General features: G+C 42.4%; 1 protein-coding gene across 1 annotated transcript in view; it reads right to left on the bottom strand.

Moving 5' to 3' along the window:
• Positions 1 to 438: 438 nt before the first annotated feature.
• Positions 439 to 14,767, bottom strand: part of LOC117448170 (voltage-dependent T-type calcium channel subunit alpha-1H-like) — a 53,341-nt gene continuing 39,012 nt past the window's right edge. The window contains 11 exon segments of the mRNA XM_034085335.1: positions 439 to 2,913; positions 3,626 to 4,185; positions 6,291 to 6,441; positions 6,536 to 6,850; positions 7,569 to 7,690; positions 7,962 to 8,040; positions 11,537 to 11,607; positions 12,030 to 12,163; positions 12,643 to 12,752; positions 12,868 to 13,019; positions 14,562 to 14,754. Of these exon segments, the coding sequence (XP_033941226.1) occupies positions 2,230 to 2,913; positions 3,626 to 4,185; positions 6,291 to 6,441; positions 6,536 to 6,850; positions 7,569 to 7,690; positions 7,962 to 8,040; positions 11,537 to 11,607; positions 12,030 to 12,163; positions 12,643 to 12,752; positions 12,868 to 13,019; positions 14,562 to 14,754 (2,571 nt within the window). The 3' untranslated portion in view covers positions 439 to 2,229.

Raw genomic sequence — 14,767 nt, 5'->3', positions numbered from 1 at the left:
CTCAATTTATGGATTTTAGGCTATTATATATAAATATGTTAATGTAAATTCAGAATGACCAGGTCCAATTTCGTTTCAGTATCTTCCATAACATGTGGGCACAGAGGTTTTGAAAGTAAAATAGACATTGTGTCATTTAAATGGTCGTGTATTGATGGTCCATAAGCAAAACTCTTTGGTTATGAGTCATAACGTCTTGGATGTGTGTTGAGCATCCTCTGACGGCCAACTTTCTCAACCTGAGTAAGAAGATGCTGCTTGCCTCAGGATGAATCCATGTCGAATATCCAACCTGAGACTTCACCATGGTTTAATTAACACTAAACAGTTTGATCAACTTTCAATGCTTTCTAAGTCCCCGCAGGACACCTAGATCTTGTGTTTTTAAACCTTACATAGAAAGGGTGAAAAGTGTATAAGGATTGTTATGGAGTCAAATAAAAGTCAGACAGGAAGTGGTTTTATTCCATCACTGTCCAGTCATGTTACTGCAGGTGAACTTACCATCATTCACTGCTTTCCTCCTACAGGAACATTATACTATATTATTATATTATTATCACCCAGAGTCAGGATTATCATCATCATCTTTAAAATCAGCATCCCATTACACTGATATCATAATCAATCATCTTCATTGCCGCCATCATCAGCAGATAAATTGACGTTCAGACATGTAGAAATTCACCTTTGTAGTTCTCATATCATTGCCGCTTTGTTAATAAAATATAATCTTAGCCTTGTTTCTACAAAGTTGTACACACCGTTATATCACCTGAATAAGCCCTTCTGTTTCTTACTGAATTTCACCCTTAGACCCGAGCAATAAAATCTCTTCAAACGTCAGGCGAGACGGGCCAGCTCCAGATTCAGACAACAGGGGGGCAATCTAACTGCAGACCTGTGATCACATGCGTCATACTCACCTGCGTCTGAACTACCTCTACCCTGAGAATACTAAGACGGATAAAAGGAAAGTGAAGGGGGTGAGAAACTAAGCTGACTGAACATTCGAATGGGTGGGATCAGGAAAAAGAGAGGTAGAAACTACTAAACTGAGGTCACACTACTCTAACTAAGAGGCTCTAAGCGCAAATTGATTTTTCTGACTCGATGGATTCAGGAGGGGGAGGCTTCTTAAATGTCACAAAAATGTCCATGTTTGATTAGACCGGAAAAAATACTGTTAGTTAAGAGGTACGAAAAGGGTCATATTTAAAAAAAAAAACATCCACTCTGTTAGAAGACAATAAGATTCAACAAGTTGTTGTACAATTAGAATTTTTGGAGCAATAATTCTCTAATAAAGTGTGCCTGCACCAATCTACATAAGCGTGCAATACAAAATGAAGCTTTTTAATATAAAATGATTTGTTATCTTTAACTTTTAAAGTTTTTCACTTAAAACTCAATTTGTTTTGTAAACATTAACTGTAATTTTCGCACCACAGAGAATAAAATAAGGGATTTTTACTAAAAAGTAAACAGTTCTGGCAAATTAAAATGTAAGTCTTAATAAGATGCTGTATGTAGAGCTGAAAGACAGTTTGATTAACTGGTGTATCATTCAAAACAAATCTGCAACTATTTAGATTGTTACTACATTTCTTCTCAAATGTGAATCAGTGAGTTGCAAACCATTTTCGCTCTTTTATAGACCAAAAGATTCATGATTACTTAAAGAAATCATCTGCAGATTAGTCGCTATTTAAAAGAAGTTAGTTGCTGTGTTATTGTTTTTTAACATATGTGTACATGAGCAGATTCGTCAGAAACTGTAACTGTGCTGCATATTTCAGGTAATTTTGTCATGCACTCTGACATAGGCTTGAGGTGCGTGAAAAGGATGAGAGTGAGGGCAGAAGAAGGAGAGCAAGCAAGGGGAAGGTTAATGTTTGAGTAAATATAGCAGGGGCGGGACAACTATGTCTCAACTAAAGCTAGGACTATGATAGAAGAAAAGGAAACGTCTTCTTATGTGCATGTTTTGTGCAGAAAGCACAACGGGTAAAGTCTTTGAACAGATACACACTCATACACACACAGTCCGAAATATTTCTGCTCAATCACCCTGTGAAACTCTTGTGATTGGATGGGAGGGGACGAGGAGATGTGCCCATAACAGGAAACAGGTATCCTTCCTGTTTCGGACTGTAACTCCCGCCCTTCGTGTGCTTCGGCAGCACATCAGGCTCCTCCTCTTCAACAATATGATCATAAAGAGTTTATTCAGTCGTCCACAGAACCCCCCTCTGGCTGATTAGGAGAGAGGGTCGTGGCGTCAAATGACAGAGTCCGCCTCCTCAGCTCAGAACTGCTGTCCATCACCTGGGTTGCCATAGTAATGGGCTCCTCTCCTGGCGGCGGGCTCACCCTCTGCTTCCTGTTCCTGCCCGACACCGGAGACACTGATTGGCTGAGGCGACTCCTGTGCTCCACGGGGCTAGGGGTAAGGTGTCTGCTTTTGTGTGGGGAGCCAGGAGGGAGTTGTGAGTGTGAGTGATCAGAACTATTAATGTGGCCGACTTCCTCGTCTGCGGTCTCTGACTGTGGGCCGGGGTCCGGGCTGAGGCTGGCCGCTCTGCAGAGGGTCTTTGATGAGGTGGATTCACAGCTGGGCACCTTCAGGCTGGAGGGTCTCTGTGGGCTGACAGGCCTCTCCTCCACATCTGCTCCTGGCTGAGAGCCGCAGATGGCCTGCTCGGGTACATGTTCTTGCCCAGTGGTTTCACTATTGCTCCGGCTGTTGCTCCTGCATGAAATGACCCTCTGGGGGTGTGTGAATTTCAGTGTGTGTACACTAGAAGATCTCTGGCGTGGTGGTGTGGAAGAGACAGCGGTCACAGTGAGGGGAGGCTCTGCCAAGTCGTCCGTTGAACCGCTCTGATCCATGGAGTCACAGCGCACAGCCGCCTGCAGACAAAGAAACACACGTAGACGACACAGACAACGTGTTGGGTTATGCAGGTAAAATCGTTTTCAAAATGTTGTGGAGGATGTCTAGAAAGAATCTCTAAAAGGATCAGAAATGTGAAGTCAAAGTGGCAAAAGAAACCTACCACTAGCGTTACATTTAGCAACTTAAATAGACCACAAATGGAAAACCAAGTAATATTTAACATACAGTATATAATGTATTCCCAATGCTGTTCAGAGTAATTAAATTAAACTACTCTTCTGCCATCAGCGAGGTGTCTCCACCTGTCCTCTGGCACCGTGCCCATGCTGCAACCAAAACAACCCCTGAGCTTTATGGAAATGAATGATAAATGCTTGCTGACGTAACCAATTTGAAGATAAGCATAACACCAAGTGATTGCAATTTGTACAGCTAGGGCTATCTGCTTTCCTTAGAGAATGAGTTGCAATCAAGCCTTAGTTTTCCAAACAGATTGTAAGCAGTGGCAGACAGAATTTCAGAGTGAAAGCAAGTCTGACAGGTAACCGATATAAAAGCAGATGGTGTTATTCAATAGCCATTTTATTATGTAATCAATAGTTATTCATTAATAGTAAGTTAGAGCTATATTATTGTCTGTTGCCTCTTTTGGCTGAATCTCTTTCTGTTTGAAGAGAGGACATTAAAGAAATGCGAAGCGAATATAGACAAGTGATAGTAACAAACCTGTCTCTGTAACACTTTGCTTGCTCTGCGGAAGGATGCTGGTCTCTTCAGGCCCGAGTCATCGGGAACATAAGAGGGGCTCAGCATGTTTCGGTCCAAACTTTCTTCAGGACTGAGCCACCGAGAAGAATGTCTGCTGGCACTGTGGGTGGGACTCAGTCTGAGTGAGGGTTGTCTGTCTATGCTGTGGCTGGAGGTGAGTTTAGGTCTGTCTGCGTTGCTGTCTGGATGGTGCCTGTAACCGTCCATACTGCGAGTGGAGCTGAGTCTGTGTCTGTTTATTCGATGGGCCGGGCTCAGCTTGTATCCATCTATGCTGTGAGCAGAGCTGAGTCTGTGCCGGTTTATTCCGTGAGCCGGACTCGACCTGTACCCCTCGATGCTGTCAGCAGGGGTGAGTCTGTGTGAGAAGTGTTTGTCGATGCTCTGAGCGTTGCTGAGGCAGATCTTTGGCCTGGAGCTGCGTCCGACCCCCAGCGAGGCGTGGCTGAAGGCCGGCAGAGCTCCGGGAACCTGCAGCATGGAGCCGCCTCCACTGGAGCACAGAGAGCTCACGGAGCCTGCAGGAGAACATGGGGCAGAGTTCACATAGACACATTGAACAAAAAAAGAATACCGTTTTGCCAAAGAGGGAAGATGTTTCTAAAGTCAGGGATTGTCCAGACCAGCGATACTCAACCCGCGGCTCCTTTAAGACTAGTTGCGGCTCTTTTAAGTCCCACTTATAATATAAAATGTTAAAAAAAAACAATAAAAAGAAAACATCGTCAGCAGAATTCATCAACATTTCATTATCACTCACAAGTCACACATCAGTCTATTAAGCCGCCCCCCCCATCCCTCTGAACAACCAATCACAACTTATTTCAGGTTTCGCTCTCTGATTGCAGGTGCGCCAGATAATTGCCCCGTCACACTGGGAAAACTAGCTTACAGCACTATGCAAAAATGGCAAAGGAATATAGGAAACGAAAATATGAAGAGGAATATCGAACATTTAAAGAGGACTGGGAACTCGAGTTTTTCTTCGTCTCCACCGGTTCGGGAAAATGCATCTGCCTGCTTTGTGACAACGTCATTCCACAATTTAAAAAGGTCCAATTTGCAGCGCTATCACGACACAAAACACCCGAAGTTCAGTACCGACTTTCCGAAAGGTGGAGAGCTGAGGGCGGAAAAGCTGGCGAGACTCAAACAGAACCGAACTGCTCAAAAAAACTTATTCCACACTAATACGAGTGAAAGAGCGACAGAGGCATCCTACAAAATCACACATGAACTGATGAAAAAGATGAAGCCATATACTGATGGAGAAATGGTGAAGGATTGCATACTGCTGGCTTGTTCAACGTTGTTTCCTGAGAAAAAAGACCTGGAACGAGAGGCAAAAAAAATTCAACTGTCGGATTCTACTCTACTCTAGCTAGGAGGGCATGCTGTCTGTTATCTGTTGTTATGGGCAGTGATGATCAGCAATGTGTGTTTTGTGGTTGCAGTGAAAATAATAAATCACAGTTATTGCACTGTACATTATGCTTTTCATTCCTTAGTAACATATTACTATTATCCATATTCTCAAATGCATAATGGTTTCAGGGAGGAAAGGAGCGTTTTTGGATTGTGGCTCTTGCAAAAATATTTTTTCGTCAATGTGGCTCCTGATTAGGACAAGGTTGAGTACCACTGGTCCAGACCTTGATTTTGACTTTGGATTTGGCTGTTTGTGATATTATTGAATTGCCTTCTTCCAATTGATGGTGATGTTTTCCAAATATTTACTTATATATTTAAAGTTAGGATGCTTTAAATCCACTATACTATATTATACTGTACTAAACTACAATATAAAAAGGAATAGTTACTGCATCAATTTTTTTAATGCACAGTTTCATACCCCAAAGCCTTTATCTGGTTAGCAGGAACATATTCTGTAAGATAAGAAAAAACAACAATTCACTGATCCTATAAAAAAATATTGTCTGTATATCCGAAGCCTTATATCTTCTTTCTTTTTTGCAATGGAGCATCATCATCCAAACTAACATGAGAGATCTTTTGCGTGTTATGAAAGACTATAAAAAAATGGGATCAAAATAAAAACCACACATACAATAGATTTTTGACATGTATATAACTCAAAATCCTAACATTGATGTGTTGATCAATTGTTAATAATCGAACACATCATCATCCTTAACTCAGGCCTTTGTTTTGAAATCCCCAAGCCTCAGCATCCTACAAAGCCATGTAATACAATTGTAAAATCATATTTTAGATGATTTGTGAGTTGATATAAATGTTACTGATGTGTTCAACTCGTCTGTGATTTAGTTTCAAAATCGCTCCGCTTTGAGGCCCATTAATTGAAGCAAATGGAAATCACATATGGGCAGACTTTGTTATATTAGCAAATATCGTATCGTTTTCCAAAGGATTAAAATAATATCGTAAAGTCATTTTGTTTTGTACAAACAAGTCTAACCAATTTGTTCCTGAAAAAAAGACTAAAAACCATCTCCCTCTTAAAGGTCTTGTTGTGCTGCATCACATCTCAACTGCATTTTCTGCTATTTATGGAAGCAATAACCTTTACAGCGATCAGTTAGCGGTTGGAGCACAGTGAGAACGGTTCCTCACTTTAATTGGCCATAAACAACCAAATTACCTGAGTAGCTGTAGCCGGAGTACGCCTCGTGGCAGATGGGAGGATAGGGGGAGCATCTGAGTGGCTGAGCGTAGCTGTCGCTGGGGAGAGACGGCTTGCGTCCTATGCTCAGCAGGTTGCCATGGGAACAATCCTCATCCTCAACCTGCACCTGTCACATGGGATTATCACCACTGTCATCGTTATTGTCACCCACAACCTAACCCTCTCACATAAAAAATAGGAAAACAGACTTTTTGTGTTACCTGGGCAGGTGTGTCCACGTTAGGATGCTCTCCACCGACAGACACAGAACTGAGGCGCCGGCAGGCCGCCTCCCTCTCCTCCCTCTCCTTCATCTCCTCCCTCTCCTTCATCTCCTCCTTCTCCTTCTTCTCCTCCATCTCCTCCAGCGCAGCCTCCTTGTTGCTCTCCTCGAGGTGCTTCATCAGAACGGCCACAACCACATTGACCAGCACGAACTGAGCCGTCAGGACGAAGGTCACGAAGTAAATGGGGGAGATCAGAGGAAGGTAGGTGAGGCAGTGGCGTTCATGAGGACGACACTCTCGCAACGTATCCTGGAAGACAAGGGGAAAGAGATTACAAGGCAATATAGAAAACTGATTAAAGGTTGTTTTCAGATATATTTAGCGAACATATTGTCCTTATTTTCAGGTTCATAAATACAAGAAAATGTTTCTATGATGTTCAAAAAACACATTTGTATCATACTGTCAATCTCAATATACCTGTATTTACCCTCCATTGTAAACACCTGTCACTTTGAACACCTAGAAAAACCTCTGCTGCTCTGATTGGCTTGTTAGAAACATTGCAAAGAGTTATCAGTGGTGGAGTTAATCAGATAGTTAGGTATATTGAGACTTATGAGAAGCCAAAACTAAATGACTTCTTATATCCTGTGTTTATTATCTTGGCAGCCAATATAAAAAAAGCAAATTCAGCTCAGCAGGGACTCCAGATACCCAAATGTTTGTTCTTATTTAAATATGTCCCCTCCAGTTGACTAAGTTGTATTCCCTTTCTTCTCCAACAGGGGGAGATGTGTATCTGAGTGTGAACAGACCTTCAGCCTGTCACAGAAGAATAATATACTCCCCTAACCCTCTAATGTCAGCAGCCCTGGGTCTGTCATAAAAACAGTGATCTTCCCTCTGCTTAATGCAATGCCTGTCCCCTAACCGACGCTTTGAGACAGAACATGTGTGCAGACACAAACATCCATCCGTCTTCTTAAAAACTCCCACATGGCAGAGGAGAGGAAGTGAAAATAACCTTCATAATCCCATTCCAGTTGTCCCCGGTAGACACCCTGAAGAGTGTGAGAAAAGCCATGCCGAAGTTGTCAAAGGTGGCGTGGCGACTGAGGCCCTCACATGGGTTATCGTCTGAACACTCTGAAAGAGGATGAAAAGACTATTAGAGGCTGTGTGAGAGAGAGGAAGGCGAGGGGAGAGAAGAAAGAGGATTGTGTGTAGATGATTGCACTCATTAAAAACACTGATTCTGAATCGACATCATTAATGTATATAACAACACAATTTATGCAAATTACGTAATCTCGCCAGAGTCAGCTGAGGCACACGCACTCACACACACATCTGTGCGATTTATATGCATGCACTCACGCACGCACATGCATGCACGTACACGCTCACACACACTAACCCAGTTTTCCAAAGAGCTCAACTCCCAGAGCTGCATAGATGAAGAACAGCAACATGAAGAGCAGACCCAGATTCCCCACCTAGACAGACATATTACACGCACACACAGATATAAACAGCGTATGATACACAGAGAGAAAGACACACACATGCAAACAGATAGAAAGAGGCAATAGACAGAGAATGCTTAAGCCTTATTGCATTGATGTTTACTACATTTAAACAAAATCATGACACCTGGAGTACAATCACATCTCAGATGTTTTTATTTGAGAAACGGAGGGGCACTTTCATATCCTCGATCCAGTCCTCGTGAACCACACACATGCCTGTTTATTCTCATTTAAAAGCAATTCACAGGGACTTGGCTTGTGTAGCCCCGTGGTGGGAGGTAGGTGTCCGCATAGATGATGAATAAACGTATTGATGAAGTGCACACGGACACCACTGCACAGACCTGGGTTAGATCCCCCGCAATGATCTGTCACATCAAAGACAATCGGCATCATTTGTGGGTGGGAAGGCAGTGAAGGATCATGGGGAATTTTGCTGCACTAATGTGTGGACAAACATCGAATGAACGAAGCTCAGTGTGCTATGATTTTGGAATTAGCCATTATAATTATAAATAATTATAATTTAGCTGCCTTAGGAACAGGAGGGAACAAAATAAATCAGTTTATAAACGTCTGTCTGCCCTGCATAGCTGTTCTCACTTATTGAACACCACCTTCCCTCCCCCTTCCTCTCTTCTCTCTTATATTCTGGTGGGGTCCCCTGAGGGTCCGCTGAGCCGAGGGGGCTGTGGTAGATCCTTCCTGAATCCTCCCCCTCACACCAGAGTGCAACAGTTCACTATTCTCACCAATTACTCTTCACACGTTTCATATTCAAACAAGTCTAAGATTCACACAGCGGTAGGCAGAGCATTGCTTTGAGTGTGGATGACGTACAAATGCTGTGAACACGCTGATAATTAGCAGTAGTGTTTACCATGTTAAAGTATTGATGTAACGTTGATTCTGGACAAAACCTTCGATTGACGACATTATCCAATTCATTGTCAAAATATGCTTATAACTAGCACTACAACATACTGGAAACACTTTATGTCTTTCTCACTTTTATTCCATGCTAATAGCTTAACAGTGTTTCTATAGTCACCATCTTTGTTTGTCGGTTAGCATGCTAACATTTGCCTAATAGCATCTAACATAAAAACGCAGATGTCTTTCATTTGCAGATATTTGGTCATAAACCCGTTTTTTGGACACCTCAAATATTTTGGAATCAAGAAAAGGTGAGAGTTATAAGACGGGATAAGAGCAACAATTTAAAGGTGTTACTCAAGAAGATTTTCTTTTAAAAGCCATGTATCACAAATTCCAAATAACTTGGGTTTTGATTTATGTCTGATCAACTTCTTGATGCCAGGTGTTGCTGTAATTTACCAGGATTCTACAATGCTCTTAAACACGAGATCTAAATAAGCTTCAGGATATATTATAAAGATGGGTGAGACCTTATAACTAAGGTAACATAACATTTAAAGCTTTCCTGACAAGACACAGCCTCCAGATACGAGTTCAAAGGGCGTTCAGAGGGTAAGGTCAGGGTGCGAACTGGAGGGGACCACTAGGGGAGCTATAGCTCCCCTAGTGGTGACATGAGCTCCCCTGGGAACATGGTTTGTGACATTTGGGGGGAGCTCTCTAAAATACTGATATGATGACCAAATAAATTCCATTTTGGGCATGTTTTTTTTTTCAAAGGTGTAAAATAAGTGAAATAAAATTATATTTAGAGTTTATGATTCATGAAAAAAGTGTCGCCTGCTTGCACCGTGCACGCTGCCCGCAGCTCCACTCACTCACAAGCTCGTTTAGTTAGCGCTGCATGTTTACCAGGCATTGTTGCTGCTGCTGACATGTCGAAAAGAAGAAAAAAAACGTACCTTGGGCAATTTCTTTAAAAAGACGGCCAAACAACCTGATCAAGAAGACCAACCGAATGTAGCTGGTGGTAGCATATCGTACTGCTGCTACAACAGAACCGAGAGAGGAGGGAGCTAAGGTCAGTGCCAGTGCTAACTTGACAGCTAACGTTAACTTGGGGGCTGAGAGACACAAGAAGACGAGCCGTTGTGTAGTGTGTGTGGCGTCGCGTCTCTCCAGGCAGTGAGAGGGTTGTGTTGTGCTATAGCTGTATTATTAATATTAATATTGTTCATGGTTGGTGCCGCTGGCTGCTCTTATCGCGTGTGTTCGGCTCTATGTAGGCTACAGCCATAATAGGCTATAGCCCATGTGAAACAATGTAGCCTGTTTTTGAGTCATTTTAAGTTGATTTCATTAAACAGTCAAACGTTACATTGGTGGTCCGTGGATTATTTATTATCAAGTTGATTGAAGTTTGCGTAGCCCATACATGCTCGGGAAATCTGTTGACATGAACATGATCCATCGGGACGTTTCATGTAAATGTAGACCTGTGGCACCACCCCGTGTGCAACAGATTGTCTATAATAGGCCTATGTCTGTGCTGTTGCTATTAATGCACGGATCAGCATTTACCCACCCCCCCCCCCCCCGCAAAAAATAATAATAATCCCGGCTCCCCTGGAGACCGTGGTATAGTTCGCACACTGGGTAAGGTTATGTAAGGTATCACAGAAGTTATACAATCTCATCCTGAGGGGAATATGGACATGTGCAGCTAATTCAATGTTAATCCCTCCAATAGTGGCCAACAATCTAACCTCGTTGTGGTGTTAGAGGAAAAGTAAGAGGGTCACTGAAGTCATTACAAATATCTATACAAAATGTCCTCACAATCCCTTTAAATAGCTGAGTTATTTCAGTATGGTGGACCGACCACCTGTCCTTGTCTCGCCTGGAGCCACTAATGTGTCTAAAGAGTGCTTGTGAATATCTTGTTTAGACCAATAATAGCACTGCATCAAAAGAAATGCAGCATCCTGAATGAGACAGGTGCCATCATGGAGGCCTGGAGAAGATACGTGGATATGGCCTCATAAATCACATTGGCCGCATCCCAGTGCGATGTCATCTGGAAAGGCTCTGCATTGGCCATTCAGATCGGTGCAAGTTCCATACAGGATGACATGTTTGGCTAATATTACTTCTTACATCACAAGCATCAATAAAAGAGGAGAAAATATATTGCTGCTGTGACAACTTGAGATGTTTTACAGTCCGGCAATTTATTTTCCTTTGTGAATAAATTGCGTCTTTGTGACGATAAGCTTTCAGTCTGGACTTTCTGGCTCATATTGTATCTTCCAACAGATACCGAGCTGCAAAACAATCCTAGAAACCATTTAATCACTGAACCATTTAAGGATCAGCCGTTTTTAGCGTGAGGATGTAGTCATGCTTGTTTGCTGGTAATTTAGTGTCACTGAACAGTCTGTTAGTAAATCGTGTGGGGAGCAGTCAGTGCCAGCCCTGATGAATCGTGGAATAAAACAAGTTGTCTGCAATTCTTCAGATCTGGAAACCAGGCGCGCAGTTAAAGAGACACGTTTTATTTCACAGCATCAGAGCTGCCTCTTACCTGAGGCAGCGCTTGCATCACCGTGTCCAACAGAGATCTCATTCCTGTAGCCATCTTCAACAGCTTCAGCACTGAAACATGGTAAAGTGTCAGCTCTTATCAGACACTCATCATCATGCTTGTGCGGTTTTATAAATGGTATATCTATTGTTATACTATCCTGAACTATGTTATACTATAATATGTTATTACATTCTTAGTGCATCAAATGCTATATTTTATATATTTGTCTGTAGGTTAACACAGACAACATTGAGAATCATTGCACAATCATAATATGTATTATTCCATTTACAATTACACCATATGCTCTCTTAATAATATTGTTTTACTTACCTTGTAACGTTGTCTTTATTTGTTCTTGTACAAGTTCTACTCTGTTTTTTATTTCTCTATATATCTGGACTTATAACTGTCGAAAGGACACTGCATTTCTCCCTGGGGGATCCATAAAGGGTTAACTTATCTTGTGTGTTTGTGTCACTGTGTGTACCTCTTGTTATCCTTAAGACGCGCATGATGCGTATGATGGTGGGGTTGATGGGGAGGGAAGCATTCAGGTCTATTTCCTCCAGAGCGATTCCCATGATGGACATCAACACAATGGCGAGGTCCAACTGGTTCCATCTTCATACACACACACACACACACACACACATTTTTCAGTTTTTCTAAGGATGAAGTTTAAGTTTCCTTATTTGACAGATGACAGTGTGGAAATGCAGTCAAATGAAACCCTAAGACGTGGCGCTTGTGTCACATGAGCTGCAATCCGCTTACAAGACGCTCTCCAAGTTCAAGTTTCTTATCGTTTGAATAACATTTATTTAGAAGCAGGCCTTGGCAATAGAGTTTAATTCTCAGGCTCCCTCCAAAAATGCTAATTAAATAAAAACCCAATTTATAAAACTCAATGTGAATCTAGATCATAAAAAATTATCTTATAATTTACATGACATGTAAAAAAAAGAAGCAATATCAATTAGAATGAACTGAATGTAAAGAGGATCGTCATAAATGTATAGAGGTGTAAATATGTATAGAACAGTAAGTACAAATATATGAAGGTAGATTAAGGAGTTTAGTGGATGTCAGCGCTTCAATACCTCTCTTTGAAAAAGCGGCGCAGCCCAAAAGCGAGGAGTTTGAGAATGGTCTCGATGACAAAAACCACTGTGAAGACGTAATTGCAGTACTTCAGTATCTCCTCGAAGTACTGCGGGGCACAAAGACACATACATCAAACACACGCTGGGGCTGTACTGTACCAGCGCAAGTCGCTTCATTACTATGGTTCTAGGGCAGGTAGTAGAAGGTGTTGCCATGGTTACCTTAGGCTGGTTGTAGTGCTCCATGCTCATGGTGATGAGGTTTGTGAAGATGATGATGGTGATGAAGAGGTCCAGGTAGTGGCTGGTGCACACGGTGTGGATGGATCGACGCAACGGGGAGTAGTCTGCGAAATATGGCTTCTCCTGGGCCCCTGCGTACACACACACACACACACACACACACACACACACACACACACACACACACACACACACACACACACACACACACACACACACACACACAGTCATTAAAATTATTCAGAACAACATATTATATCGGCAATGAAGTCACCGATAAAGTGTGTGCCAAGTGGCTCACTGCCATGTGTGGGATAGTGCATATGTGTGTGTGTGTGTGTGTGTGTGTGTGTGTGTGTGTGTGTGTGTGTGTGTGTGTGTGTGTGTGTGTGTGTGTGTGTGTGTGTGTGTGTGTGTGTGTGTGTGTGTGTGTGTGTGTGTGTGTGTGTGTGTGTGTGTGTGTGTGTGTGTGTGTGTGTGTGTGTGTGTGTGTGTGTGTGTGTGTGTGTGTGTGTGTGTGTGTGTGTGTGTGTGTGTGTGTGCTAAAACTGCCACCTCAGGAATTCAATCCTATCCATCAGGGACGCACACATACACAAGAACACACACACCAACACACACACCTCAAGGTGTCTTTGGGCAGAAACGCTCGCTGCCAGCCAGTTCACTGACTATGAGGAAAGCACTACTAGAGATTACACTGTAGAGAGAGGCGGACGGAGTGAGAGTGAGAAAGAGAGTGCAGTAGAACTGTGTATCTGAGCATAATATGTGGGAAATGATGCATGTACTCATACAGTATGTATGCAAGAAGAAGAGGTTTATCGTGTGTACAGTATGTGTATGATAACAGCTGCAATATACGGCCTGTGTTTGGACACACCTGTCTCATGTGCTTAGTCTTGGGATGTTTTTCTGATTTGTGCTGGGCCCTTGGGTTCAAACAAGGGTGTCCCCTTATAATATACAATTATAGTTTGAGTCCCTTTCCCTTTTCAACATGATAAAGTCCTGGTGCACAATGCAGAAGTCCATAAAGAGATGTTTCTCCAGGATGGTGTGAAACAACTTGCCTGGCCTGAACAGCAACCAAGTCTCGACCCCATCAAACACCGTTTGGATGAACTGAAACACCAACTGGTTGCCCTGCAGCTTCTTAAAGCTTCAAATTGTCATTGGAAGGATTTTTGAAGTAAATAATCTTCAAATTGTTTGTTCTTTGGCAGCCTTTCCAATATTGTGTAGAGCAGATTGACTTACAGTTCATTACACATTTGCAAATGATCCATGGTCACTTTCCATAACTGACAGCTTGTTTCTACTTGTGTTTCTTATACTCAACAACATGCCATCTTTTCTTTATTTTCTGCATGTAGCGAATGAAAACTGTACAATTGTTTCCCCTGCTTCAAAGACATTCAAGTAAAAGAATGGCAGTGGTAGCTGTGACGTAGGATAAACACAAATCACACTTTGCTCTAGTGGCTGAATTGAAGCAATTACTTATAGCTCGGTTTAAAACTCTCGTAGGAAGCCTTCCTCCAAGATTGAAAATGTTAGAGCGGACAGATTTTTAAATAACATATTCAAATTTCACATATGGGTGACACACTTGTTGCCATGTGCTGTATGCTACTCGTTCTCCCTCCTCCCCTTCCCCTCCCATATCTCACTTCTCCTCCTCTTCTCCAGCCGTTTCAGTCGTTTCTCCTCCCTAATCCGCGCCTCCTCCTCCTCCTGCAGCTGGCGACACTTGTGAAAGTTTTCCACCACCACGCCCACAAACATGTTGAGCACAAAGAAGCTGACGATGAGGAGGAAAGAGATGAAAAACAGCAGCATCCAGGGGTTGTTGTTTCTTATTGGCTGCAGAGGGACA

This window comes from Pseudochaenichthys georgianus, chromosome 1 (assembly GCF_902827115.2).
Source record: "Pseudochaenichthys georgianus chromosome 1, fPseGeo1.2, whole genome shotgun sequence".
NCBI classification, from domain to species: Eukaryota; Metazoa; Chordata; class Actinopteri; order Perciformes; family Channichthyidae; genus Pseudochaenichthys; species Pseudochaenichthys georgianus.
Note: the sequence above shows the minus strand (reverse complement) of the source record. Positions and strands in the feature narration are given on the sequence as shown.